Source organism: Trachypithecus francoisi, unplaced genomic scaffold (genome assembly GCF_009764315.1).
Source record: "Trachypithecus francoisi isolate TF-2019V2 unplaced genomic scaffold, Tfra_2.0 Lachesis_group0, whole genome shotgun sequence".
In the NCBI taxonomy this organism is placed as follows: domain Eukaryota; kingdom Metazoa; phylum Chordata; class Mammalia; order Primates; family Cercopithecidae; genus Trachypithecus; species Trachypithecus francoisi.
Window position 1 is genome coordinate 80,649,759 of NW_022681453.1, and position 27,800 is coordinate 80,677,558.

The 27,800-nt window shown below is 33.8% G+C and overlaps 1 protein-coding gene across 1 annotated transcript in view; it reads left to right on the plus strand.

Annotated features, from left to right (window-relative positions):
• Positions 1 to 20,273, plus strand: part of CIP2A (cellular inhibitor of PP2A) — a 39,167-nt gene extending 18,894 nt beyond the window's left edge. The window contains exons 9-21 of the mRNA XM_033211362.1: positions 1,419 to 1,637; positions 2,704 to 2,863; positions 4,388 to 4,529; positions 5,572 to 5,671; positions 7,832 to 7,950; positions 10,351 to 10,546; positions 11,182 to 11,256; positions 11,343 to 11,453; positions 13,802 to 13,998; positions 16,727 to 16,840; positions 17,494 to 17,576; positions 18,865 to 19,004; positions 19,924 to 20,273. Coding sequence (XP_033067253.1) covers positions 1,419 to 1,637; positions 2,704 to 2,863; positions 4,388 to 4,529; positions 5,572 to 5,671; positions 7,832 to 7,950; positions 10,351 to 10,546; positions 11,182 to 11,256; positions 11,343 to 11,453; positions 13,802 to 13,998; positions 16,727 to 16,840; positions 17,494 to 17,576; positions 18,865 to 19,004; positions 19,924 to 20,094 — 1,827 coding nt within the window. The 3' untranslated portion in view covers positions 20,095 to 20,273. The remainder of the gene's footprint in view (positions 1 to 1,418; positions 1,638 to 2,703; positions 2,864 to 4,387; positions 4,530 to 5,571; positions 5,672 to 7,831; positions 7,951 to 10,350; positions 10,547 to 11,181; positions 11,257 to 11,342; positions 11,454 to 13,801; positions 13,999 to 16,726; positions 16,841 to 17,493; positions 17,577 to 18,864; positions 19,005 to 19,923) is intronic.
• Positions 20,274 to 27,800: the final 7,527 nt, after the last annotated feature.

The window sequence follows — 27,800 nt, forward strand, 5'->3', positions numbered from 1 at the left end:
ACTCAGTCATTAACTCACCCAGAGCAACTTCCAGTCCTGCAAGTGTCCTATATGGGTGTACCATTTTTAATCTTTTATACCATATTTTTCTTTTTTTTTTTTTTTTTGAACGGAGTCTCGCTCTGTCGCCCAGGCTGGAGTGCAGTGGCCGGATCTCAGCTCACTGCAAGCTCCGCCTCCCGGGTTCACGCCATTCTCCTGCCTCAGCCTCCCGAGCAGCTGGGACTACAGGCGCCCACCACCACGCCCGGCTAGTTTTTTGTATTTTTTAGTAGAGACGGGGTTTCACTGTGTTAGCCAGGATGGTCTCGATCTCCTGACCTCGTGATCCGCCCGTCTCGGCCTCCCAAAGTGCTGGGATTACAGGCTTGAGCCACCGCGCCCGGCCCTATACCATATTTTTCTATGTTTAGATACACAAGTACTTACAATTGTGTTATAGTTGCCTGCAGTATTTAGTACAGTAATATTCTGTACAGGTTTGTAGCCCCTGGGCAATAAAGGGACATAGTAGACTCTACCATCTAGGTTTGTATAAGTACACTCATGATGTTTACACAACAAAATTAATGATGCATTAAGCAACATATGCATCACTAAGTGACACATGACTGTACTACAGTTTATATTTATTAAAGATTATCATTTGTTACAGTAAATGCTAATGGACTGGATTCTCTTAAATTCGGATGCTATCAAGTTGATTAAAACACAAATCCCAATTATATATCATTTGTAAGAAACAGACTTTTAAAAAGTTGGAAATAAGTAGAGAGGCAAGGAGATCTTAAGAAAAAAATTTTTTTTTTAGTGATAGGTTGGTAGTATGTGAAATGGGGTGGAATTTATCTTAACATCTAATAAACAGATTGATGGTGGATGTTATGGTATAAGGCCCAGTTTATAAAGTAGAGGAAAAATGGGGTACAGTAGGAGAGCTAAGGATCATAATGCCAACAGTATGCAAACAGTGTGGAAATAACCATCCTGAAGGTTTTATATTCTATGCTGCAGTATCCTTTATAGCAGTTATTGAATTTTAGGATTATAACAAGTATTGTTAATTCTAATTTTAGTTTTTAGGGTTTTTTTGGTCATTTATAAACAAAACAGGTTTGTGTTTAAAAATAATTTAAGTACTATGGAAGGAGTGGGAGGAGTTTAAAATTAGTTGAAGTTGAGCTTTCCTCTGAGGTTCTTAGTCCTGCTTATCAGGAGTAAGCACCATTAATAAGTTTATTTTGTAACCTTCTGGAATCTCTTCACACATTTGAAACATAATATTGAAAGAAAAAACTTTTGTTTTGTTTTAGAATATTTTCTTTAAAATATGTAACATTTTCAGCTTCATCATACACTTGCTTTGTATATTAAAGTCCAATGAAATTGATATTTAATGAAGACTTTATATTGCACAGGTTTTAGAATTACTTCTTGCCTTCTGTTCAGTGACTCAGCTGCGCCATGTGCTCACTCAAATGATGTTTGAACAGTCTCCACCTGGCAGCGCCACTCTGGGAAGCCATACTAAATGTTTAGAACCTACTGTGGCTTTACTGTGCTGGTTAAGCCAGCCTTTGGACGGATCAGAAAACTGTTCTGTTTTAGCATTGGAGTTGTTCAAGGAAATATTTGAGGTAATAGGATGACTGACAGATTGACTTTTCTACTTTTGTGACTCTCAATTAACAATTTGTCTTCAAAAACATGCTTAGTAAACTTCCAGTTCATACACTTGAGGAAAACATCTCAATTACTAACAGTCATACTAGACACACTAAGTTTTTTTCTACCAGTCATATATATTCGTGTTTTCTTTTTTTTTTCACTGAATAGTTTATATATATATAGTGCTCATTTCAGTGTAATAAGTAAAGATATTAAAAAGATTTATATAATTTGTTGCATGACTACTTGGAATAGTTACATTGTCTCTCCATTGCAATAGATGCCGTTGCATGGATTATTATTACTATTTATTAGGCCATTGAGTGGATAATAGAGGCATATTGGATTCAGTCAGTGAAATGGAGTAGAGCATGCCAGATAATGTGCTAGGCACTTAAGATACAGACAAAACTCCACATTCTGGTAGATCTTACTATCTGGGCAATTTAGTATTCTCTGCTATTCTCTGTGTTTATAAATCCATTCTGTCTAACCCAATATCTCCTGAAAGTATTTCCCTTCGCATAACTGGATCTTATATACAAATATGTGTATGAAGTGATTAAATATGTTCATTAAGAGTTATGCACAAAATTTTCTATTTTATCTTGGTCTTGATTATTTAACAATCAGTTTTAACATTTAAAAAGCCCTTTGAGGATCTTGATGGAAATTATTTGTGGTTATAAACTATTAAGAGCAGTGTCTATTATTTAATTATTATAATTTTAGCAGATTCAGGATATTTGTTTTCAGTAAATACTTTTAGTTTAGAATAATTTTTAAATCACAAAGTCTGTTTAAGAAAGTCTTATTTGTAAAACCTTACTGTCTAATTTGAGAAAAAACCATAACCCTCAAAACTGAATAAAAGTATAAATTTTAAATAAAAATTTATTCACAGAAGACTTAAGTCAATGGCATATTGAAGGAAATATAAAAAATTTAAAGAGAGTGTTAAAGTTCAATGATGACTATTTCTGTATTGTATATTCCAGTTTTGTTTTTAATCATTTGTGATGGATAATTCTCCAGGATGTCATAGATGCTGCTAACTGTTCCTCGGCTGATCGTTTTGTCACCCTTCTGCTGCCGACAATCCTTGATCAACTTCAGTTCACAGAACAAAATCTGGATGAGGCTTTAATAAGAAAAAAATGTGAAAGGATTGCCAAGGCCATTGAAGTTTTGTTAAATATCCTTTACTGTTATCAACATGAAAACTATATAACTAACCATTCTTTTTTTTCTAGTATTGCATTCACTGCATTTTGTCTTTATTTGTAATTTGTCACTTTATGCTATTTATCTAGAATTATTGAACTAAAATTTGAACTGTAGAAAAAATTCTCAATGAGTCTGAAGAAGATCCATGATTTTTTTTCCTTATTTTTCTATGTGAAACTTTTAAAGCTAAGGTACATTTTTAAAAATGCTGTTGAAGCTTTATTTTAACATTTATATCACAATTTGACATTTGGTGGTAAATTTTAAAATAACTATTCTGTTACTCCTTGTTACTGTTTTCTGTCTAATGCTAATTATTTCCCCTGGACGATTAGTAGTGCCATTTTTTTGGTGATGTGTATTCGTGGATAAAGAAATACTGATTGAGTTGTCATGATTTTAGCTCAGTTGTTTTACCTTATGTTTTCAAAATAAAGCCTTCATAATTGCTTTAATAATGGTTGTAAGAAAAGACAAGTATATCAGCACAAATTCATTCATTTAAAAAGAAACCTTGAACAATTAGTTTCACTGCTTAACTTCTATATACTGATTTTCTAAGTCTTTCTTGTGTTTACTTTTTCATAGACCAACTAATTCTGAGTTGCTAAGAAGTCCAAGTCCCAATTTTAAAATATTTCATTAATACTTTTTTACTATGAGTAAAGAGCCACTGTATCTCAACCAGATCTCTTAAATGTATCTAGTCAGGTTTCCTTGTATCTCAGCGCAACAAGAATATATTCTACTCTGTCCTAGAGCAAACTCAACCTTGTTTAATATCCTCTTCTAAGGTACTGCTCCTTAATTTTCTTCCTTTAAAGCCGTGATTCTCAACCCTGATTTCCTACCTAAAATCACCTGGAGAACATGTTAAAAAAAAAAGAAAATTGATGCAGAACCTTACTTCAAGAGATTCTGATATAAGTGGAGTGATGTGAAACTCTGAAATCATTAGGTGGTGTGTGTTTGCGTGTTGGCTTGTTTGTGATTGTTTAAACTACCCAGGTAATTCTAACATGCAGCCAAAGTTGAGAACCACTGCAGTAGGGATACATGATTGATTGACCTTAGAGATATTTATAATTATTAAAGTGGGGCCTTCTTATTGAATTAGACCACAACTTGGTCCTTTTTAAATAGCTGCTGTTTACATTAATTTATAATATACAAATATGACAAAACAGCTTCCTCTTATTCAATAAATATTTATTGAACCGTTGAGATTCTTGCTAACAAAAAACACATCCAATGGAGAGATATCCTCGCTGTTTTAACCATTGAGTCAGAAACTTTTGGTGCCAGTCCATCTCTTAACACTTACTACTCATTTAAATTGTGTGAATTTCAGTTTCCTTGTCTGTCATTGAGCTAATTTAACAATAATTATACTGGACAACAGTGATGATATAATTTGTGTGAAATCATCCTGAATGTTACCTTTTACACATAAAGTGAGAATTTTTTTGTTGTATGTCTTAACAAAACTTACCTCTCTGTGGAGATGATACACTAAAAATGCACATTGCAAAAATCCTGACAACTGTCAAGTGTACCACTCTTATAGAACAACAGTTTACATATGGCAAGATTGACCTGGGGTTTGGAACAAAGGTTGCAGATTCGGAATTATGGTGAGTATATGAACTCGAATGACAAAATGGCAAGGCAGTAAAAGATCAAAAGATGTGGTGATTCTCATCCTTTTGGAGGACCATCCTTTGGTTATAACTTAAGGTATAACAGATTAACAAACATATTTTCATAATGCTTTGTAAATTCATTCAATTTGTACATTGTGTGCTTTTTGAAGAAATGTTAAATTTGTTGTTTTTTATTGTTTAGGTTTGTTTTGTCTTGTTTTAACTTACTGTAATTATCTAAGGGTTCTGAACATTTCTGGAGCTCCTTTTTGACATTGCCTCAGTAATTAACTATAATTTTACTTTTTTAAATGAAAAGCATGAAAAAACAGAAGGGTCGTTTTATTACAAGGAAATCAGTCACTGCTGAAGGTTTTTTAATAACAGTCAATTCTCCTTCCTTAGCAGGTCAGGAATTATGGTTAAAGGTGGATTTTTCACTGATGGTAATAAGATATTATTTTATACCCCACCATGAATTAAGTCCATCTAATAAATCTTTATTGAGGACCTACTAAGTGCTAGACACTATGATTTGTTTCTGTTTCCACAAATATCACAATTGTCACTAATTGTGTACCTTTAGAGTAAGAATTATCTATTTTTATATTTGTATACTCCTTTGAGGTACAAAACTCAGAACATGACCTAGTATAATTCATTCATTACATATTAGATATTCTATATTGCCTAAGGTTACCGTCTATTGTTGATACTCTAGTGACAAAGCTAAGAATTAAATGGACTGTATTTCAAAACTACTACTTACTTGAAACAGAAAGTTGAAGCATGTTGGTAGTAAAAGAAACACTGTCTAAACTAAGGCTATTAATGCCAGTTTGCTCTCTTTGGGTCTTGAGTTATAAGAATGTTGATTGCTTTGAGATTTTTACTTCTCAATAGATACAGGACTTTATCCTCTTGAATTTTAAAAACAAAAGTGTTGGATTTTTCATTTTCTTTAGAATTTTGGACAGAAACAAGCTCTAAGAAATTTTTCAATTACTAATTTAAATGTGACTTATCTTTAAAGCAAACTTGCTGCTGATGTAATTTTGAAAACTCTTGATTTGATTAACAAACTTAAACCTTTGGTTCCTGGTATGGAAGTAAGCTTCTACAAAATTCTTCAGGTGAGTTTAAACTCTTCAAACATTGAAGTTTATTCATACAAAAATGGTCCTAATATAAGTTTCTGTTTTAATGTTGTTAATCTTTAGAAGATAACTCTCTGAATTGGCAATGAGAAGAAAGTTTAAAGTTGTTGTCTTAAACAGTTATAATAGTCTCACTGCACAGTTATTTTATATACTTTCACAGGAATTGAACATATGTGCTCATGACACTAATGTAGAGAATGTTCACAATAGTGCTGCTTCCTCAACCTTTTCCTTTCTTGTGTTGTACATTTCTTCATTTGTTTCTGTTGGCGTTGGAGGAAGAGTGGTATTTGTTTTAGGGTTTTTGTTTTTGGTTAGGGTTGATGTAGGGTATTAAGGGGATAGGGAGACAGCTGGAAGAAAAGGACTTGATTATGATAATTAGAAGGGCTGTGCAGAAAATAGCTAAGTCACGAATTTCAATGATGATAGTAGCTGAATAAGATCTCTAGATGTTATCAAAAGACAAAGTACAACAAATTTAGTTCAAAGTTCTAACTGACTTTTATTTGTGATTCTAGAATTTGGCAACCTCATTCTGTAGAATAGAATGAATCATTCCCCTGAGCTAAGCAGAGAAAGTTGACTTTGTAGACCCAAAAAAGGCTGAAGAAAGCACAAATAGGGAACTGAAAGCAGATTGGTCATTTCAAAGTTACTTTTCTTATAGAGTTATAATAAATGGGGGTTCCTTATTACACTGACTCAGGTTGACTGAAATCTCCTGGTTTTTGGGAAAACTGGCCCATTTCAAAGTGCAGTTTGATTACATGGCACTCATCCAAGTGACTCCTTTCTGGTTTGGTCTGGTCTGCTAAAGCATAGTGTAATAGTATGGTTTGGAGACAAGCATAGTTTGGAGACTAGTCCAAAACATTGGCCTCTTAAAAACTTTGTGTAATAATATCTACCTTGATATCTACAACACCTACCTTTACAACAGATGTTTAACAAAAATGTGTGAATTAAGTTACTATAGTAGCTTAACAGAGATGGCTCTAGTGACTGTGTAGACAGTGTAGAAGCCAAAACTGAAACCTTAGGCAGGGACAACTGGTATGTTTTGAGAACATGTTTAAGGGACTGAGTTCAAATGTTGACTCTACTAGTTCTTAGTACAGACTTGAGTAAGTTATTTCACCTCTCTCAACTTCAATTTCCTCGACTACGAACTGGAAATAATGAGGCTTGCCATTGAGTGTTTTGGAGATAAAAGCTCTGCTCTTATCACAGTTCTATGACATTGGATTATGCTCAGGTACCTACAAGGTACTCAACATTTTAATTATGAGGGATTTATATTTTAACATTTTCTTCACTAATATCTCAATGTATTTTTTAAAGGAGTCAAACTGATGTTTTGTCCATTATTTAAGATATGTTTTTCATAATACAGGTTGAGCATCCCTAATTTGAAAATCTGAAATGCTCCAAAAAACAAAATGTTTTAAGTACCAAAATGAAGCTCAAAGGTGATACTCAAAGGAAATGCTCACTGAAGCATTTTGGATTTTTGAATTAGGGATGCCCAACCATTAAGTATATATAAATATTCTTAAATCTGAAAAAAATCAGAAATTTGAAACACTTCTGGTCACAGACGTTTTAGATATATGTTGATGATTTGGGACTTACGATACTAATGTAAAATATTTACTGACATGAATGATTGAAGTAAGTATTTTTTTGTTCTTTAAATTTAAATGTTCTAATTTAATTTGAATTTTACTTTTTATTTTATGGTCTTAATTTGGAAGTGATTGGCCATTTTTTTCTTTTAAATGATAGCTTGGAAAAAACATTAATTCTACACGTCAGTCAGTTGTGGGTTTTTTAATCCATGAAAATATTTAAGTTATAATTTTTATAGGCACATTTGAAAGCATTCAAAACCTTTGCCAGGTTTTTTTTAAACTAGTGTTCATATCGATTACATGGCAGTGTAAACAGCTTTAACAAGGTATAATATATTCAAACTATATTATAATATAGACTGTAATATATGCAAATGTTAGAAACATTTTAGAATTTGCCTAGAATTTAGATTTAGATATATTTACTCACCTCATATCTAAAAGAGCTGACATTGTTTATTCTTTCTGCTTCTTCTTTTTTGGTGTCTGATTTATTTAGGACCCACGTTTGATTACTCCTTTGGCTTTTGCTTTAACGTCAGATAATAGAGAACAAGTACAGTCTGGACTGAGAATATTATTGGAAGCTGCTCCACTGCCAGATTTTCCTGCTTTAGTGTGAGTTGTAATCATTTGCATTGTTACCTCTTGTGGTGTTGGAATACCCTGCTATGTTTCTTTAGTCCTCAGTATAGATAGACAAGCAAATTAGTGAATTGAAGACTTCATTGTAATAGTAATTTTTCAAATGATTTCTAAAAATGTTTGATTCTTATAAATGAGAAGTTCAGATGTATGCTCACTCAGGGAAAAGCTAGATCCAGGCAGTTAAATGTTCTTCAGGTACCATCCCTCTGTGTCTCTAGCCACTTCTTTTTGATGATAACTTCTGGGCACTCTAAGCTTACATCCTCCCAGTTTAGTTCCTCCATAGAAAGAGCTTTTCCTTCCCGACTGTTTAAGGAAAAGGTCTAAGCATTAGTCATTGACCAGTCCTGGATCATCAATGAGAACGATGTGGACTAAAAGTTACTTGGGATAGGAGAATAGGAGAGTTCCTAAAGAAAAAAATCTGAGTGTTTATCTGAAAGTGGAAAAATGACTACCGGGCAAAATTTTCTACTATACTTGTTAATTTCAAGCAATAAGAGTATTTGCAATTATGTTGGAAAAAAATTCAGGTTTCAGGTCTCTCTGAACTAAATGTCTATTACGAGTCTGGTTTAAAAACTTTTTTTAAGTCATTTATACATACAAATTTGTAAAAATGATTTGAATAATTTGGAGCAGTTGATAAACAGGTAAGATATTCCCTATATACCAGGGTCAGCAAACTGGCCAGTGGGCAGGCACCTGTTTTTGTAAATAGTTTTATTGGAATATGGCCACACCCACTCATTTTTATACTCTGTCTATGTTGCTTTCACTCTGTAAAAGCAGAATTGAGTAATTGTAACAGAGACCAAGTAGGCCCTTGGGTCTAAAATACTTACTGTTGACCTATAAGAAAAAGTGTGCTGGTCCATGCTATATGCTATTCACTGATTTAGCAATTCCACTTTTCAGAATTAGCAATTTAGGTCATCATATCTTAAGAGTTAAAGTATGGGATGTAAGACCTAGAGAACATGTAACCAAAATTCCCTTAATTTTATAATAAATTTTTTTAACAGCAACAACAAAAATACATAGGAAGCTTTTCAAGTTACAAGTTAAAAGTGGTCTGTAAAGCTGCTCTATTTTGTGATGGCCTACTTGCATAAACTGGTAATCTGACATGAAACAAAACCTCAAAAGCTTCAAAGGGGAAATTTGCAGCCTCACTGAACATGGGAGTCTTATCCTCTGCCTCTGTATATGAGGCCTTCCCACCATTTTCACTGTGTCTTGGCATTCCCTATCCTATTTGTGTTGTATATAACTTTCTCTTTGAGCATTATCTCAGGTGTCCATTTTATGCTTACTATTTAGTGCCCTTATTTGACATTATCTTGGGCAGTTTAATAAGCTGAATGTATATTATGGATGCATTGGTAGGTAGGAGTTTTTTTGTGTGTATTTACTTGTTTGTTTTCGAGACAGGGTCTCACTCTATCACCCAGCCTGGGGTGCAGTGGTGTGATCATGAGTTACTGCAGCTTCGACCTCTGGGACTCAAGTGATACTCCCTACTTAACCCCTTGAGTAGCTGGGACCACAGGCGTGTGCCACCACACCTGCCTAATATATTTATTTTTTGTAGAGGTAGGGTCTCACCATGTTGCCCAGGCTTGTCTTGAACTCTTGGACTCAAGTGATCCTCCCAAAGTGCTGGGATTATAGGTGTGAGCCACCATGCCCAGCCTATGGTAAATTAGACTGAGTGCCTGCCATCATGCAGTTTGTACTTTAGTTAAGAGATAAGTGAAAAAAATATTTTTTTCACTTCACTATGGAGAGGATGGGTGGTTAATAATAGTATTATATAGGGCATTAATGAATGCCTCTCTGAAGAGGTGAATTTGAACTAAGACCTGATGATAAGAAGGAGCCAGCCCTATGTAGATGTGGTAGAAAGCGTGTTCCAGGTAAAGGAACAGCTCATATGAAGGCCTGGGGTAGGAGAAAGAGAGGATTTTAAATGGACGTCAGGTTGGTGAAAAGTATGTACTGAGTGAGAAAGGTAAAGGACTAAGGATGTAAAGGCCAGGTGATATCCCCCATGATAAGAACATTATTCTGACCAGTACCAATAACTTTGTACTTATTACAGATAATCCACACTCATAAACTAGTCTTACAATGCCTCCAAACCAAAAGTGAAGCTGTCATTATAAAGGGTTAGCAACAGAAAAGTAGATGCTCTGGAAAGTTTGGAATATTTCTGAAGACTTCATTTCATCATGGTCTCCAAGATTATTTGAAGACATCTATTCAAAAAAAGGACCCATTCTTAAAGATTCCCTAATTCTACACTAAGTCTGCCTTTTTTTTTCTATTTTCATATATATTTTTTTACTTTCTTTGACTCCCATTCAGACTTGGAGAAAGTATAGCAGCAAATAATGCCTACAGACAACAGGAAACAGAACATATACCCAGAAAAATGCCCTGGCAATCATCAAATCACAGTTTTCCTACATCAGTAAAGTGTTTAACTCCTCCTCATTTGAAAGATGGTGTTCCTGGATTGAATATTGAAGAATTAATAGAGAAACTTCAGTCTGGAATGGTGGTGAGTGAAAAATAGCAATTATAACCTGGTACATATTAGCTACATGTCAGCCCCTATTATAACGTGTATCTAAACACTGTTAGGTACAGATTTCACTATTGAAAACTTATTTTTTGATATAAAAAATAACAATATTCTGGAAAATTTGGAAATGAAGAAAAATCAGTCAAAATTTCAACATTTTGCTGGGTGCGGTGGCTTACACCTGTAATCCCAGCATTTTGGGAGGCCGAGGTGGGCAGATTGCCTGAGCTGAGGAGTTCAATTCCAGCCTGGGCAATATGGCGAAACCTCGTCTCTATTAAAAATACAAAAAATTAGCTGGCCGTGGTGGCGCATGCCTCTTGTCTCAGCTACTCGACAGGCTAAGGCAGGAGAATCACTTGAACCCGGGAGGCAGAGGTTGCAGTGAGCCACAATCACACCACTTCACTCCAACCTGGGTGACAGTGAGACCCATCTCAAAAAAGAAAAGGGAAATATTTGTGACCTATCTGATGTAGCATTTGTTTTTATTTTGTTACTCATCATTAAGTTTTAATGATTTAGTTTTGAAGTAGGCACTTATTTTGTCATTGTGTCAAAATATTTTATTAAAATTTTCCATTTTTTTTTTTTACTCTCTTAAAATGTAGGTAAAGGATCAGATTTGTGATGTGAGAATATCTGACATAATGGATGTATATGAAATGAAACTATCCACATTAGCTGTGAGTATAAGCTTATTTTAACGATGTATAATATGCTTTAATAGATGTATTGCTAAAATGAAAATTAATGATATGTTTTCTTGTAGTCCAAAGAAAGCAGGCTACAAGATCTTTTGGAAACAAAAGCTCTAGCCCTTGCACAGGCTGATAGACTGATTGCTCAGCATCGCTGTCAAAGAACTCAAGCTGAAACAGAGGTGTGTAGAATATAAAGACACATCTGATTTCTAGAAAATTTTAAAAATGAAGTAAAACATGCAAAATATTAGTTATGTATTTGTTACTCTAATTGAAGTAAATTCTCCTTAGCATTTGACATGCCTACTTCCTTCTTCCCGAAATTCTTTCCTCTAATTTTGGTTACATCATTATCTGATTTTTTTTCCTATCTAGTATTGTTTTCCTATATTATTTATGTTGTACCTTTAAGTGTTGGGGACTCTGAAGATTTTGTTCTAAACCTTTATCCTTCAGTTTTGTGTTCTGTGGTTTCAGTGGTTACCAAAATAGTAATGTTCCTAATTTTGTATGTCAAGCACAGATCATTTTCCTGAGCACTAGGTGCGTATGTTGCTCCGTTTAAATATACAGCAAATACCACAAACTCAACATAACCAATAATGAACTAATCACCCTTTCCTTTTTAGAATTATTCTTATGTATTCCCTCTGCTGTTCTTAGTGTTCTACAAATAAGAACCCTGGAAATCACACAGTTTTTACCTCCTATAATTATTCACCAAGTCCAGTTGATTTTGCCTTCTAAATATTGCTCTTTTCTGCCGTATCTCTGTTTCTACCACTATTTTTATAGGCTGAATCCTTTTCATTTTTTGTATGAATCATAGCAGAGCAATTAGTCTTCCTACCTGTAGTCTTCTACCCTCTTCTCAGCTGCTCTACAGCCAGTCATCTTTCCTTGGTTCTACCCCTTCACCTGGCCTCTCCCCCAGGGATCTCTAAGGCAGTAAAATGATCCTGTCCCTCTTGTGCTGAGTATCTTTCACAGTAGCTGCTATTGCTTTCAGAATATCATTAAAATTCTTTAGTTTGGCATATAAGGAATCTAACTACATAGTCCTCAACCCACATCTTTCATTTCTGCGCGTTCTTTGCAGTCAACCATGTTAGGCTACTTTGTTTTTTCTGGAACTTGACGTATTCTGGTATTTCCTCGACTTTCCTTGACTTACCATGTCTGGAACACCTTTTCCTCTCTTCTGCCTAACTCATAATCCTTCAGATTTCAGTTAAAATACCCCCATTACCCAGAAGCCTACTCTGGTCTCCTTCCCACAGATATGTTTGACGATCCTTCCTCTGTGTATCAAACCTATGCTTATCTCTCAATAACATTTTTCAAACCGTGTGGAAATTCTTTTATCCCACCACTCATGGTATCAAAGACTGCTTCTATCGCTCCAGGCCCAAGCATAGCACTTGGCACGTTATAGAATCTCAGTGAATTTGGCATTGTACTATGTACATATATAATGTATACCTTAAGAGTGAACTTACTGCAGCAATATGAAATTACCAGCAGATACAAATGGAATCTATACAACTTGATATTATTTATAATGAATGAATTATAATAAAGTGTTCCTGGCTTTTGATAGATGCATCAAAATGAGTGACTAGTAAAATGCCTCTTAAGTATTTTCAGAATAATGGTATTCTTTTTTTTCCCCATATTTATTTCTTTTTTTCTTATTTTAACATGGTTTCATTTGTCTTAACTGGTATGTTGAATTTGTCACAAATTACAAGAAAGAACATTAGTGATATTAAAATAATTTTTCCCTCTCGTATAGCACATTCTTACATTATCTGTCTGTTGGACATGTCTTATATTTTATTAGAGAGTTTAGTATTTTATCCATGTTACTGGAAAAGTTTCTTATAAAAATAGTACTAAATAACTGGATATAGCTTCTTTACAAAGTCATAAAAACAGAGAAGGGCTTAGGGTTTTGTTTAGCATTCTAAAATAAAGTCCAAAGGGCTGGAGGGAACCGAGTTTTTTTATTCTAGTGACTTTTCTGCTTTTTTAGTGTTTCATATCACATAATAAATACATGCAGGTTATGGTACAGGTTACATTCCTTGATTATACTAGCTTAATTTTAAGTGTTTGATTAAGCATCTGTGATGTCGTTAAGATTTTGTTCCTAATTCTCACCTGAAATGAGAATGCTGATGGTGTGCACACTTAGCAGTTTAGTGTTAATGGCTACCTCTGAGGACCATACCTTTTTAATTGAATACTGTATGTAGTACTACCTTCATGTTGCTGCAGTTGTATCCATTTCCATTAATTTGATCATAGTGAGATTGTTTTTATCAGATAATGTATTAAATAAAAAATCATAACAGTATCCAACTTATTAGAAGTAAAGTCTTAAGTATATATAACTAATACAGCTTTGCATGACCCAATAGATACCAGCTTATTAGTTACTTAGTAAACTTTTAAATTCTAGGTATGTGGTGAACATATGATATAGATGATGGAAAAGTCTAAGTTCTTTTTTTTTTTTTTTAAGGCACGGACACTTGCTAGTATGTTGAGAGAAGTTGAGAAAAAAAATGAAGAGCTTAGTGTGTTGCTGAAGGCACAGCAAGTTGAATCAGAAAGAGCCCAGAGTGATATTGAGCATCTCTTTCAACATAATAGGAAGTTAGAGTCTGTGGCTGAAGAGCATGAAATACTGACAAAATCCTACATGGAACTTCTTCAGAGGTAAATAAAGTAAAATCTTCTGTGTAAGGTTAGAATCTAGAATGAACAAACAGCATTTTTTTTCTGAGACCCGGAAATCCTTTGTAAGCATTTCATGTATTCTGATAACACATAAGGTAAGTAATTATCAAGAAACTTAAGTCATTATGAAATGAAGTGTTGCTTCCTCAAACTCAATATCAATGTTAGAAACAAAATACAGGTCTTTCCAGTTGACTTTTATGTATTCATACAGTCAGCAGTCATTTGGGAGATAAGCTCCACAAGGACAAGTTTGTCTGTTTTGATTACTGATAAATCCCTAGGGCCTGCAGGAGTGCTTGCTGCATAGTTAGGCACTTCATTAATAATGTTTAAATAAACTTAGTTGTCAAATTAGTATTAGGTTGAATGGTCATTTCTGCAGATCAAAAGTAGTTGAATATTGGCAATTTCATATCATTCAGCCTAATAGAATGGAAATCTAGGTGTGTTTAACTCATCTCTTAATGTCATTGATTATAGTTTTACTTACATGTGTGATTATATCTGTAGAATAAGTTTGCATAAGTGAATTGCTAAGTTAAAGGGTATGTATATTTAATATTTTGATAGATATTTTTAAATTTTCCTCCAAAATGTGATACAGATTGAGTATCCTTTTTGAACACAATGGTAGCACTCAAAAAGTTTAATATTTTGGAGTACTTTTGATTTTAGACTGATTTTGGATTTTCAAATTAGTGTTGCTCAGCCTGTACCAATTTGTGTGCCTACTAACAAAGTGTGATTGGTTTTCCCTCCCTTATAAACTCTTTATCTTTTTACGCCAATTGTAAAACTTCTGAATTACAGGGAAGACCAGGAACAATTATGTATTTTCTACCAACCAATAAAAGTAAAAGCACTCTGGGGGAACTTGTTTATTACTTTTTATTTTAAGATTGTTCTATGCTGCTACATACAGAAATTTTTAGGTACAGAAATTTTTAGCTTGGCACGGTACATATGCTTATTTGCCCATCAATAATAATGAAGGGTGAGAAATGAATAGTATCTAGAAAATGATGACAAAGTAATTTTTTAGTAGGATATTTTCCCCAACAACTTTTTACAAAGTCTGATTGTTTGAGGCACCACTGATAAAGTGTGGTATTAGCAATAAGCCAGGTTGAGAACTTCAGCAGTGAAGAAAATACATTATAGAACTGAAATGGGGTCCGTTTGCTCAATACAGTAAAACCAGGTGTCTGCACCAAGGTTTGCAGTGATAGAACAAAAGGCTTTTATTGCAGGGTGCCAAGCAGGGAGGACCAGGCAGCCAAATGCTCAAATCTTGACCCCCCCCAGTAGCTTGCAAGCAAGGATTTTTAAAGACAAGAGTAAATTTCAGGAAAGTGGAAGTTCCAGGCAAAAATCATAAATCAAAAAAGGTTACACATTGGTTTAAGTTTAAAGGAGAGGATATTGTGGAGCAGGGGCTTACACGTAATGGGTAGACCCAAAGATTTTTCGATTTGCAGTTGGTTAAGGAAGAGCAGCTTTGTTTAAAAATTTAGGGTCAGTAGAAAAATGTGAACTAGCTAGGGAGAGTGACTTTGTTCAAGACCCTGAGAAAGAAACTTAGAACAAAGAACAGTGGTTAAAATTCAGCCTTCATTTCCCCCTTATCTGAGGTCTACTTGTCAATGGATCTGGTCAGTGGGGTTCCTCAGTGAGGGCCCGGGTCTCTGAAATACAACTCAGGGACATGTGTTAAGTTGTTTTCTTCAAGTTCTATAAAGAATCAAGTCTCTGGTACTCTTAAGTTTGTTAACTATTGATTTAGGCTACTAATACCTTCCTGTTTAACAAGTTACTTATTTACTTCTAAGACTAGCTAGGTCCCTGGAATTTCCCTTGAATGAACTCAGGATTTTCCTTTATTTTCCAGCTTGAGGTCCTCAGACCTCCTAAAAAGGAGGTCCCTGCTATGCCTCACATAGAGAACCTAAGAGATAGGCAGGGTCCAAGAAAAATACTTGTTTTCTAAGACCTGCTTATGTTCCAGCTAGTGATTTAGGGGCCAGAAGGTGAAATTCCTTGAATGGACAAATGGATAACATGTAAATGAAGCCGGCTGGGGAAAAAGTCATTTGTAATGGTCAGGACTGTCTACAGGTACTCAAACTCAGATTGTTGAAATTTCTGTATGGATTAGATACAAAAACTGCTAGCCAAATTTGGCTACTGGTTTTTTTTGTTTGTTTTGGTTTGGTTTTTGGGTTGCTTTTTTAAAATCTTTGTACTTAGTGAAATAAAAAGGACATTTTATGCTTATGGTAGTTGAGTATCAAAGTATCACTTTAGAAAGGATTTTTTTCTGTGTTTACTTTGCAGATAAAATAAATAGGACTATTAGATGCAGAGTTTTAAAGAGACAAATGTAGAACCCTAAACTTATTTATAGCAAATTATGTAATGCAATATCATCTGTAAAATAAGGCTTTATGTCCATAAATAAGAGATTAATGCCCCACACATTTCTATCTCATAGTAATTTTTACTACATCTGTCAACCAAAACATGTATTTACTGCCTTTTAGAGTTGATCAAATTCTGTTTATGTCCTGCTTGTTCATAACATTCCTTCTCTTCTAGCATATGCAATTTGGTTAGAAGAAATAGTAAGGAAAACACTATTGAGTTTCTTTTCTTCTTCATATGTTTTCCTCCATAATGATGCCAACCCATTTTCTTGTCTTTTCAGAAATGAAAGTACTGAAAAGAAGAATAAAGATTTACAGATCACATGTGATTCTCTGAATAAACACATTGAGACAGTGAAAAAGTTGAATGAGTCACTCAAGGAACAAAATGAAAAGTAAAATCTCTAGTTCTATATTCTGAATATGTGGGATTTTTCAAAACCAAAATGATTCTCTTTATATAGAACATTGTTTTTTATTGATAAAATTAATAGAATTGTCACTTATTTTAGATATAAGATATATATTTGGTGGAATTTACAGGCAATTGCTGTTCTTAGAAATTTTGTTTTAAATGCCGAGCGTGATGGCTCACACCTGTAATCCCAGCACTTTGGGAGGCTGAGGTGGGTGAAGCACATGAGGTCAGGAGTTTGAGACCAGCCTGGCCAACATGGTGAAACTCTGTCTCTGTATTTTTGTATTTTTGAAAATACAAAAATTAGCTGGGTGTTGTGGTGGGTGCCTGTAATCTCAGCTACCCAGGAGGCTGAGGCAGGAGAATCACTTGAACCCGGGAGGCAGAGGTTGCAGTGAGCACAAGATCATGCCACTATACTCCAGCCTGGGTGACAGAGCGAGACCTTACTTTTTGTGTGTGTGTGTGTTTTTAGTAGAGATGGGTTTTCACCATGTTAGCCAGGATGGTCTCGATCTCCTGACCTTGTGATCTGCCCACCTTGGCCTCCCAAAGTGCTTGTTTGGGGAAAAAAGTTACAGATGGCATATGGTTCATTAATGTTTTCTTCCATTTTTTTTATAACTTCAGAAGTATTGCCCAATTAATAGAGAAAGAAGAACAGAGAAAAGAAGTACAGAATCAGCTAGTAGACAGAGAACATAAGCTAGCAAGTAAGTGGTTTCTTATTTAATACATTGTCAATTTTTAATGTATTTGTTTTGGAAGCATGAGTGGTTTTGCTTGCTTTTTTATTTTCTACTTCCCTTATTGTTTTAAACCTTAAATCACATTTGAAATGGCTTCCCTTTTCTTGACATAATGTTTCACAAAAGCAGTTCAGTTTGATCAAGCTGAAAAAGCAGTACATTTTTTAAATTTAGGAACTATAAGAAATTGGCCAGGCACAGTGTCTCACTTCTGTAATCCCAGCACTTTGGAAGATGGAGATGGGTAGACTTCTTGAGCTCAGGAGTTTGAGACCAGCCTGAGCAACATGGTGAAACTCCATCTCTACAAAAAATACAAAAATCTAGCCAGGTGTGGTAGTGTGCACCTGTAGTTCCAGCTACTCATGAGGCTAAAGTGAGTTGGAGAATCACTTGAACCTGGGTTATCAAAGCTGCAGTGAGCTATGTTCATGCCACTCCACTCCAACCTGGGTGACAAAGCAGGACTGTCTCAAAGAAAAAAAAGAAAGAGATGATTGCCCATTTAATTTAATTTAGTTTCTTTATAATTTCAACTTTTAGACTCAAGGGGCATGTGTGCAGGTCTATTACATTGGGTATATTGCATGACACGGAGGTTTGGGATATGGATCTCATCACCCAGGTAGTGAGCATAGTACCAAATAGGTAGCAATAGGTAATTTTCGACCCCCTGCCAACTCTAGTCTGCAGTATATATTAGTTCCATCTTTATGTCTATGTGTACTCAATGTTTAGTTCCCACTTAGAAGTGAAAACTTGGAGTATTTGGTTTTCTGTTCCTTCGTTAAATGATTTAGGATTATGGATTGCCCTTTTCAAAATAAAAAAAAGTTTAAGGAACATAACAGCAGGTGGCAGTATTAGGTAACTTTTTGTTACTAGCTTCTTAATGGTATATTTAAAATGATCCAGAAAAACATTTTTGTTCTCACTTGCCTTAGAGCGCAGGCACCTACCTATATAATTTTTCATAGTTGTAGCTCTCCCTTTTCTAACCCTTACACTCTGAGGATTGTCCTTCTCCTATATAGCATGTTATATTTAGAACAGAGGATGGAAGAAAGACATGGAGATTTGGTATTTTCTATAGAATACTGTCATAAGGTATTTTCTATAGAATACTGTTATAAAAAAGAAGTTTCTCTTCATTGTTCTAGTTATTTTTCTTTTACTCTTATAGTAGCTACTAAACCATTTCAGAGTAGTCAGTGTAAGACCTCTGAGTATATACTTGACTTTTTTTTCTAAGATTTGCATCAGAAAACAAAAGTACAAGAAGAAAAGATTAAAACCTTACAAAAGGAAAGGGAAGATAAGGAAGAAACCATTGATACCCTTAGAAAAGAATTAAGCAGAACAGAACAGATAAGAAAGGAGCTGAGCATTAAGGTAAGAATCTGTTCCATTTCTCATTTGCAGTAAAATGAAAAAGTCTGTTGTGAAAAGGGTAAATATGGATAAATGAATGTACTGTTTCTTCAGCAAATTCTTTAGAAGATATTAGGATCTCAAAGCAGCTTGAGTATCATTTGTTACGAGGTTTTCATAATATATTTTCTAAAATAGTTAAGCAGTTATTAAACAGATACTTTGTGTCAGCACTTACTATTTTCAAGTGTGCAAAGAATACGGAAAGGGGTTACCAGTATTTGATGTCATACATAGGTAGCTGTATAATTTTCACTGTAACAAATATTATATAATATGTTAATATTAATAAATATTTTCAACTTACAACTGAAGAAACTGAGTCTGAGGTTACTTACTAAAGTCACACAGCTAATACCTGAATCAACAGATATATATTCTGAATCTGAGTCCAGGGTTTTTTCTATATTACCATGGTTGCGTAGCTTGAGTGCTAGCTATGAATTGTACTTTCTGGCCTGTTTACTACCAGAAAGATGAGAACAGACTAGGATTGAAAGACTGATCTACCACCACTACTGAGTAATGGAAGAGGCATAAAATTTAGTATCACATTTATAGTTTTTCTGGTTCTGCTTTAATGTGATTATCTTATTAGTAATTTTAATATGTAGTGTGTAGTATTTTCTGCAAAATTTCAGCTGCTGGCATTAACTTAAGACAAGATGAAAGTGTTCTCAATTTGTATTATATTGTTTAATGATTTTTCGTTTTAAACCACCATATAATTGAATTAACTGAAGTATAATATTTATAGTATTTCTTGAAATGGTTGTTGTACAAATAAAAAATAAAAGCATCTTAAAGTATATGTATAGAGAAAACATTAAAGTTATTTTTCTTCTTAATTATTCCTCCTCCCCCAACCCCAATTCCTTAGGCTTCCTCTCTAGAGGTTCAAAAGGCACAATTAGAAGGTCGTTTGGAAGAGAAAGAGTCCTTGGTGAAACTTCAGCAAGAGGAATTGAACAAACACTCCCACATGATAGCGATGATCCACAGTTTAAGTGGTGGAAAAATAAATCCAGAAACTGTGAATCTCAGTATATAGACATTATGGCATTTTGGAATTTGTAATCTAATGATATTTTTGATATATTTATCTATTGGAGGGGGTGGGTAGGGGAGTTAATTTGTGACTTCACAACAATAAGTTGTCTGTAAAGACCCTGATCTGATGTATGTTTTTTTTTTGATAGTTTGAATAGAAATTTAAAATTTTAAGTTTTACTTTTTGTTTCTGGCTTTTATTGCTTAAGGCTTTCTTTGGTTCTTACATTAGAAAATCATTTTTAACTTTCATTATCATTTTTCTAAGGTTCTTTCCTTTTTCTTAGTTGCTTTCTATTCTGTATTGCCTGTCTTATTTATTGTCATTTGTGATTATTTAGATCTTAAGACTAAACTTTCTTGATATAACAATCCTAAAGATTACAAAATAAAAATATAAAGGGAGTAAAAGTAAAAAGTAAAGTTAAAAGAGAGAAGGTATGATAATGCTAGAGAAGTTTTTCTCTGAAGAAGCAGAGAAGAGAATATTAGTGAATTTAAAATAATTTTTATTACTGCATTTAAAATGCAGTAACGTGTGGCATAATTTCTAAATTTGAAAAACATGCAATGGTAATAAAATGTATAAAAATTAGAAAACTGTTACTGTGTTAAACTATTACATTTAAATGATTACATTTAATTTAACACAATAGCTGTCTCATAAAAAATCTAATAACTTGTGTAGAATTTTTTTGTAAGGTATATTTAGTGGTTTTTTTTCTCTTTTTTCAAATGTTGCATAGTGGTCCAGATCATCTATAATTAATTATAAGTTTCTTATGATTTACATAAGGATAATTTGGATTCTACTCTTGCTGCATATTCAGAAAAATATTATTTACTGTTAATTCTGATATGAATTGTATTTAATGTGTTGTCTTAAATAGTTTTTAATTGGTTCATTTAATTTTAAAGCATAGGTTAAATACCTTTATGGTTTTTTTTAAATACAAGGGTCCTTCTGTACTTTTCATTTGAATCATATGCTCTAACTACTGTGTAAGAAAAGTTTTTACATCAATATTTTGATTGATTTTATTGCTATACCATTACAGTCATTAATTTTAGTTGGTGTTTGCTTTACCATATCTCTCTTTGATTTAAGTAAATTTAGATTTGTGCAGCTCTGGAAATTTTTTAAAAAGTATTATGCAGAGTAAAACATTTTAAATTACTATTTGTTCTATAGAGGAGGTACATTCTGTTTCTCTTTTGAAATTGCATGCATTTTCAATCAAATACGAAAAAGTTTAAATGGATAGATAAGACTGAAGAATAAAAGGTTCTATAAAATAAAAGGGACAAAACGTTAAAGAAATGAATGAATGAATGAACCAAAAACTGTAGGGAAAATCAATCTATCTTTACAATTCAAACATCTTGAGACAGTCTAGCCTAGTGCTGCCCTATACAATTTTCTGTGATGGCAATGTTCTGTGATGTCCGATACCATAGCCAGTGGCTACAAGTGGCCATTGAGCCCTTGAAATGTGGCCTGTGCAACTGAAAAAGCTAAATTTTTAATTTTATTAAATTTAATTTTGATAACGATCCTATTAGATAATACAGATCTATCCCATTCTCATAAGTATGTATTTAAAGAACTCAGTTTGCCTTTTCTTAAAGATCTATATAATTACCCCATATATATATTGTAGCCATTTTTTAATGTAATTTTAACCTGTTTATTTCTAATCTTCTCTCCCTAAAGAGGAAAGTCCATACTGCAGCTTTGAAAGTGAGTACTAATCATCACCCTTCATCTCTTTCTTTCTCTTGTAACACCTTTCATATTGTTTCTATTGTTTTTCTGAGTGCCTTTACTATATCACTTACTTTTGTTTTCTTGTTGGACTGTGTACCTCATTTAAAAAGCAAAAGTGTGTTTAAATATTTTTATCTAAAAAAAAAATTTAATCAAATTTGAACCACCGCCATAGTCAGGGTTTTGTATGTGTGTATGCATGTCCATTTCCTGATGGAAAAAACAAAACTTAGGAAGTACATCATTATATTAGGATTACTCACATCCTGTTAAAATTTTGCTGGGGAGAGTTTGTCTCCAAAGTATACATTAACACAGTTTCTTTTATTATTTACACTTGCCACTTGAACAAATAGACACGTCTCATAAAATTTGGTTGGTTGAAGTTTATATTAAATTGTTCATTAATTTAATGTCAGGACAAAAAGAAAATAATGAAACTGTATGCTGTGTATTAGGAAATTATCAGGTCAGTGTCCCTTTGGGTCTATTTACTTAAAAGGACTAGTTATTTAAGAATTAAAAGAGATTCTGTTATGAGTTAGGACTGTCACTTAAATGAAAATATGTTTAAATTTCTACTTCTACTTGTGGTAATTCATTCATACGTTATAGCTACTTATCAAGTTATATTCCCTAAAACTCAGTCTTACTATAATTTGATTCTTTTCCTCCTTTCAAATAGTTATGAACTATATTTACAACTTTGCTTTTGGCATGTATACCATTGTACTAGCCATGTGTCCTGTTTGTGACTTAATCCTTTGCAAGAGTTAGCAAACATTTTCTGTAAAGGGGCAGATAGTAAATATTTTAGGCTTTATGGGACATAGTTTCTGTCACAACAACTCAACTCTGCTATTGCAGCACAAAAGCAGCCACAGACAATACATAAATTAATAGTCATGGCTGTGTTCCAATCAAACTTTAGTAACAAAAATAGTCAAAACTTTGCTATTAGATGTTACATTTACTTATTAAGAAATGTCTTTTTATGTTTGGTCATCTTTATCTTGAGGTCTATTTTATTTGATAATAACATAGCCACTTAGTTCTTATTGTGTTTTCTGTTGGCCTGATAGATCTTTTTCTATCAGTTTACTTTTAACCTGTATGTTTATATGTAAAATTCATGACTTGTAAACAAATAGAGTTAGGTCTTGCTTTTTTATCAATTTTGACAAAATAAGTCCTTTAACAATCCACTTAGAGTTAATATTGTACTGCTTAACATAAAATGTAGAAACCTTGCAACTATATAGGTCCTTCTGTCCTCTTCTCATCCTTCATGCTATAGTTGACATGTGCATTACCTCTACTTATGTAGCTAACCCTCAAAACCATGTGATAATTTTTGCTTTAAGCAATTATATGGAAAGACTCTGGCTGTCAACATCAGTATGTTCACCTCTTTGCATGCACCAATATGAAGTAGTTTCTTCAGTGTTTTTCCCTTTGGAAATAGTAAGTAGTTTGTGGGCAGATACTGCATATATGCTGTTTCTCTTCCAACTTGCATCTGCTAGTTTTAGTATTGTTGGTAATTCTTACTTGAATCAGTTACTAATTTGATGGTTAGTTGCCAAGTGAATATTTTCCTACTTTTTAAAGGTAGAAAATTGAACATTTTGGTAATGTTATAATGTATTGAAAATAGCAGTCTACATGACATCACTCATATCATTCACAAAATTAAAATATAGTACTTAGAGTTTTTCAGTTAATATAGCATGTACTTTTTGTGCACATTCTTACAAGCAAAGCAAAGCATGTGAGATTTGCTTTCTATAGTTTAAGAAAATAAATAGGCATGTTAAGTATCTTGATTTTTTTTAACTACAAGACCTTTTGATATTTTTCTACCCAAACCCCCTAATTTGAGAATTACTTATTTAAATCATGACATTAGATTCATTTGGGTCATCCCTTTACCCCTTTACCTTGGCTCTCAGTGATTACCAATAAATATTAAATGAGTATTACCCATAATAAAGTATTTTGGATTAAGAAAATAATTGTACATTTCCAGCTTTCACTGAGTTTACGTTCTAGATAATTAACTTTTAAAAATTAAAACTTGGTCACTGCTCATGCCTGTAGTCCCATAATTCTGAAAGCCTAGGCAGGCAGATCATTTGAGGCAGGGGTTCCAGACCAGCCTGGGCAACAAAGTGACACCCATGTCTCCACAAAAGATAAAAAAAAATTAGCTAGGTGTGGTGACATGTCCCAGTGTAGTGAGCTGTGATTGCACCACTACACCCCAGACTTTATATATATATATGTGTGTGTGTGTGTATATATGTAGCCTATTTAATGCAGATGTTTCATTGATTTTTTAAGAATGTGAATAATGAGCCTGATAAGTCCTTGAAATTATATGCCTCTGTACTCCATAAATTGAGAGGGAACATTGTGAACTCAAAAAGTCATGGTTTATTTTCAACATGCACATCACTTTGAAACCTTATACAGTTTCACTCAGTTAAGCATTTTGCAGCGAATTGACTTTCTTCCTGTCATCAAAGACCTCTGTGAGTTTTGTTTCGTTTATTCTTGTGTTCATTTAAACATTTCAGAACTACCCCAGAAAAAACTTAATTATCACATAACCAGGAATAAGAGGGATAACTCTTAAAACCCAGTTTTTTTTGCACATTGAGCTACAAATATCCCTTCATAAATGCAAGAAGGAGTAAGGCTTTTCCTTCCAACTAAATATAACATTTTAGTTGTCTACTTCCTAAAGACCCAGTATCTATATTCTCTCGATATCTCAAAATATGATGGATAATCCCAGGATACATGCAAAGGACTTTTTACATGCTGTCCACTACTACATTAGAGAGTGACATTTTCAAAGTCAACAGAGTGGATTGGCTTTCACTTTCATTATGTTATTAAAAACTAATTTTCCAGTAAGTAGCTGAGCATTTGGCAGGGATTTAGTAATGAACATGATTTTGCCTCTCCATTACATTATCTTCCCTGTTATTCTAAGTATTATATTTCATCTCACTTATCTCAAAGAGCCAAAAGATATAATGTATTAGAGTAGCCGTATGCTTTTCTCAAACCTCAAATAAAAAGGCTTATGATTAGCCCTAGCAAAAAACAACACAACTGTTCATCTTCGATTAGGCGGGGTTTTCATTGTAACTGAAAGTAAAGGCTACTATCAACTACTACATGCTAATTTGTGTAATACCCACAGTTAATAATCAGCATTTTAGAGCTGAGAGAATTCTCAAAGAACAGTGAGCCCAAGCCCTTGTGTGTAAAAAAGATGTGAAAAAGATGCCTTCTCAGAAAAGAGGTCCCATGATTCAAACACAAACTGATATGACTTTTAAATTAGTATGTGTTGTTATGGAACACACAGAAGCTTCACTTCTAGCAATTTATCTGAAAAAAAATAAGGTTATGCACTAAGATTTATGTACAGTAATATGGCACAAAATTGGAAACAATTTGTACCATAATAGATTGGTTAATCAGTATAAGGTACAGTCATGTAGTAAAATAATAAGCATCCTTTTTGAAAAGTTACTGAAATATATAATAAGTATTGGGAAGAGATTTTTGGTGTGTTAAGTGAAGAAAAGTAAGCCAAACTATTTGTAAACAGTGATTCAGATACCTGAGTGTTTTTAAGATTTATGTGTGTATATATATATATACATATATGTATATTAGAAACAGTGAACAGTGGTAACCTCTGCATAATGAAATTATAATTGACTTTTTTGGTTTCTAAAAGTACAATGTTACTTTAACTTTTTAAAACCATATTTTAAAACATTGGTTTGGTAACCACATCTAGATTTGACTTCTGGCTCTACCTATGGAAAGTTTTTATTTAATGTTTTATTCTTCTGTAAAATGAGAATAATACATACTTACTAGAAAAAATATGTTAAAAAAATACAAATAAAGCTCATGGCTTTTAGTAGATTTTCAATAATGGTTTATCTCCCTTTTGGAGAAGGAATGAAGTAAAAACTGTTATGTTCTTTGTCCTTGGTTTCCTCTTTCTCTTCATCAAACATTTGGCCAGTTGAGAAAGTAAAATGAACGGTAAAGATTCTCTGTTATTTTCAAGAGTAGTAAAGGATGGAGAGATTAGGAGTTAAATCTTTAAATTATTGTCTACACCAAGAGTAACAGTTTTATTGAGTAGACTAGTCTGGGTTGCTCAGACTAATTTATTTATATTATAAGTATCAATTATAAGCAGTGTTAAATTAACGTCTCTTTTTGAAAGCAGCATTTTTCATACTTCAAATTAGCCTTCTCTGGGGTATTGTAGTATTTTCTAATTAATGACTGTACCTACAAAATTCGTTGTGAGGTTGTACATTGTTACTTCTTTAATTTCCTGGAGGGAGATTATGAGGAAAAGATGTAGTTGAGAAAAGTTTGCCAAATTTTAGTAGTAAAACAGTATGTCTAGGACTTGGATCCCATTATGTTCCCAGCTCTTTTGACAGATTTAAAAGTTTTCCTAATCTATGTTAGTATTTCTATTTAGAAATACCATTTTTGTAGTAGCCTCTTTTTTTAAAAGTCCAAAGACATTTAGTGTTATCTAACTCAAAGTGAAGATGTATAGGTTGTGTTTACAGAGATAATGAAAATACAAACCTTTAATTGTAATATCATGGAAGGGTTAAAAGGATGTTGGGAATTTGTACAGAATCCAGAGGAGAGAGAACTCGATAATAAATGTTTGAAGCTGACTGTGTAAAAACACTTTGAGAGAAAAATAAGCAAGGTCACCCTGAACCATTTAGTCTGAATGACATTTCATGCAAATACCCTTCAGATTAGACTGACTGAAGCCATGACTTGAATTGCTGCTATCCTTGAGCTACTGAATAAGAGACTTGGATTATTGATATTATAGGTTGATCCAAGGAGCATGTTTTGTTTGCCTTGTTTCCTGGGTGGATATGATCCACCCAACTTGTGATCATACTGCTAATATTTTCAGAGGCTATGTTTCTTTGTAAGGTTAGTTCTGTGGTCATTACATATTAATCAAATTTATTTCTTTATGCCTCTTTTAAATCTTTCCCATTCTACAAACAATAGTATCACCTTAATTTTACCAACTATAAGTGTGATTCTCTATTTAGGAAAGTGGGGGGCCAGAGGAGAGTAAGAGATAGAATATGAGCACGTGGTACAAAATTCAAAAATTAAAAGATCCATGGACTTTGTTTTAACATGCAAAGAACTTGTCTCCCACTCTCTCCAGAAAAAAACTGCACAAACTGAAAAATCAGTGGCTTCTTTTAGATCCACCAGAGAATTGAGGTCACAGGACAAATCATCATTCTGGAAACAGTAGAGAATACAGTTGAGTATGGATCAACTTATCTGAAGCCCTGGTAGGAACACTTAAACTGTAATTTTGTTGAATTACTAGAGGCCATGTGAACTAGCTTGGAAATTTAAAACTCTTGAGAGCCTTTCCAGCCAAGCGTTCTCCTTTGGAGGAGGACTATATGCAGCTATGGCACCCTGCCAGAATGGCATGATCCTGATGCCTCATTTCCACAAGGAGTAGCAGTAGCTGTTCCGTTCAACCAGCTGACCCAAAAGATCCACAGATGCAAGGCCCAACAAGCAAAAGCACACCACCATTGCCTATCACCCTGCATCTGGACCCATCTAACCCCTAGTAAGATGTCCCACAGGGAGGTATCACACCAAAGTATGAGCTAGCAGAAGCTTCAGCTTAGAAGAGTTAGGGTGGCCAGCATCCATACGGTGACCCAGACCTTTGGTATCTGTGGATCCAAGGAGACATTAGAACAAGTCCAGTGAGTCCCCAAAAGCCAGCAACTCCAGTTGAAGGAGTGCTACTACAAGTTCATCCTCTTCCCAAGGAAGCCCTTGGACCCTGTGAAGGAAGACAGCTCTGCTGAACTCAA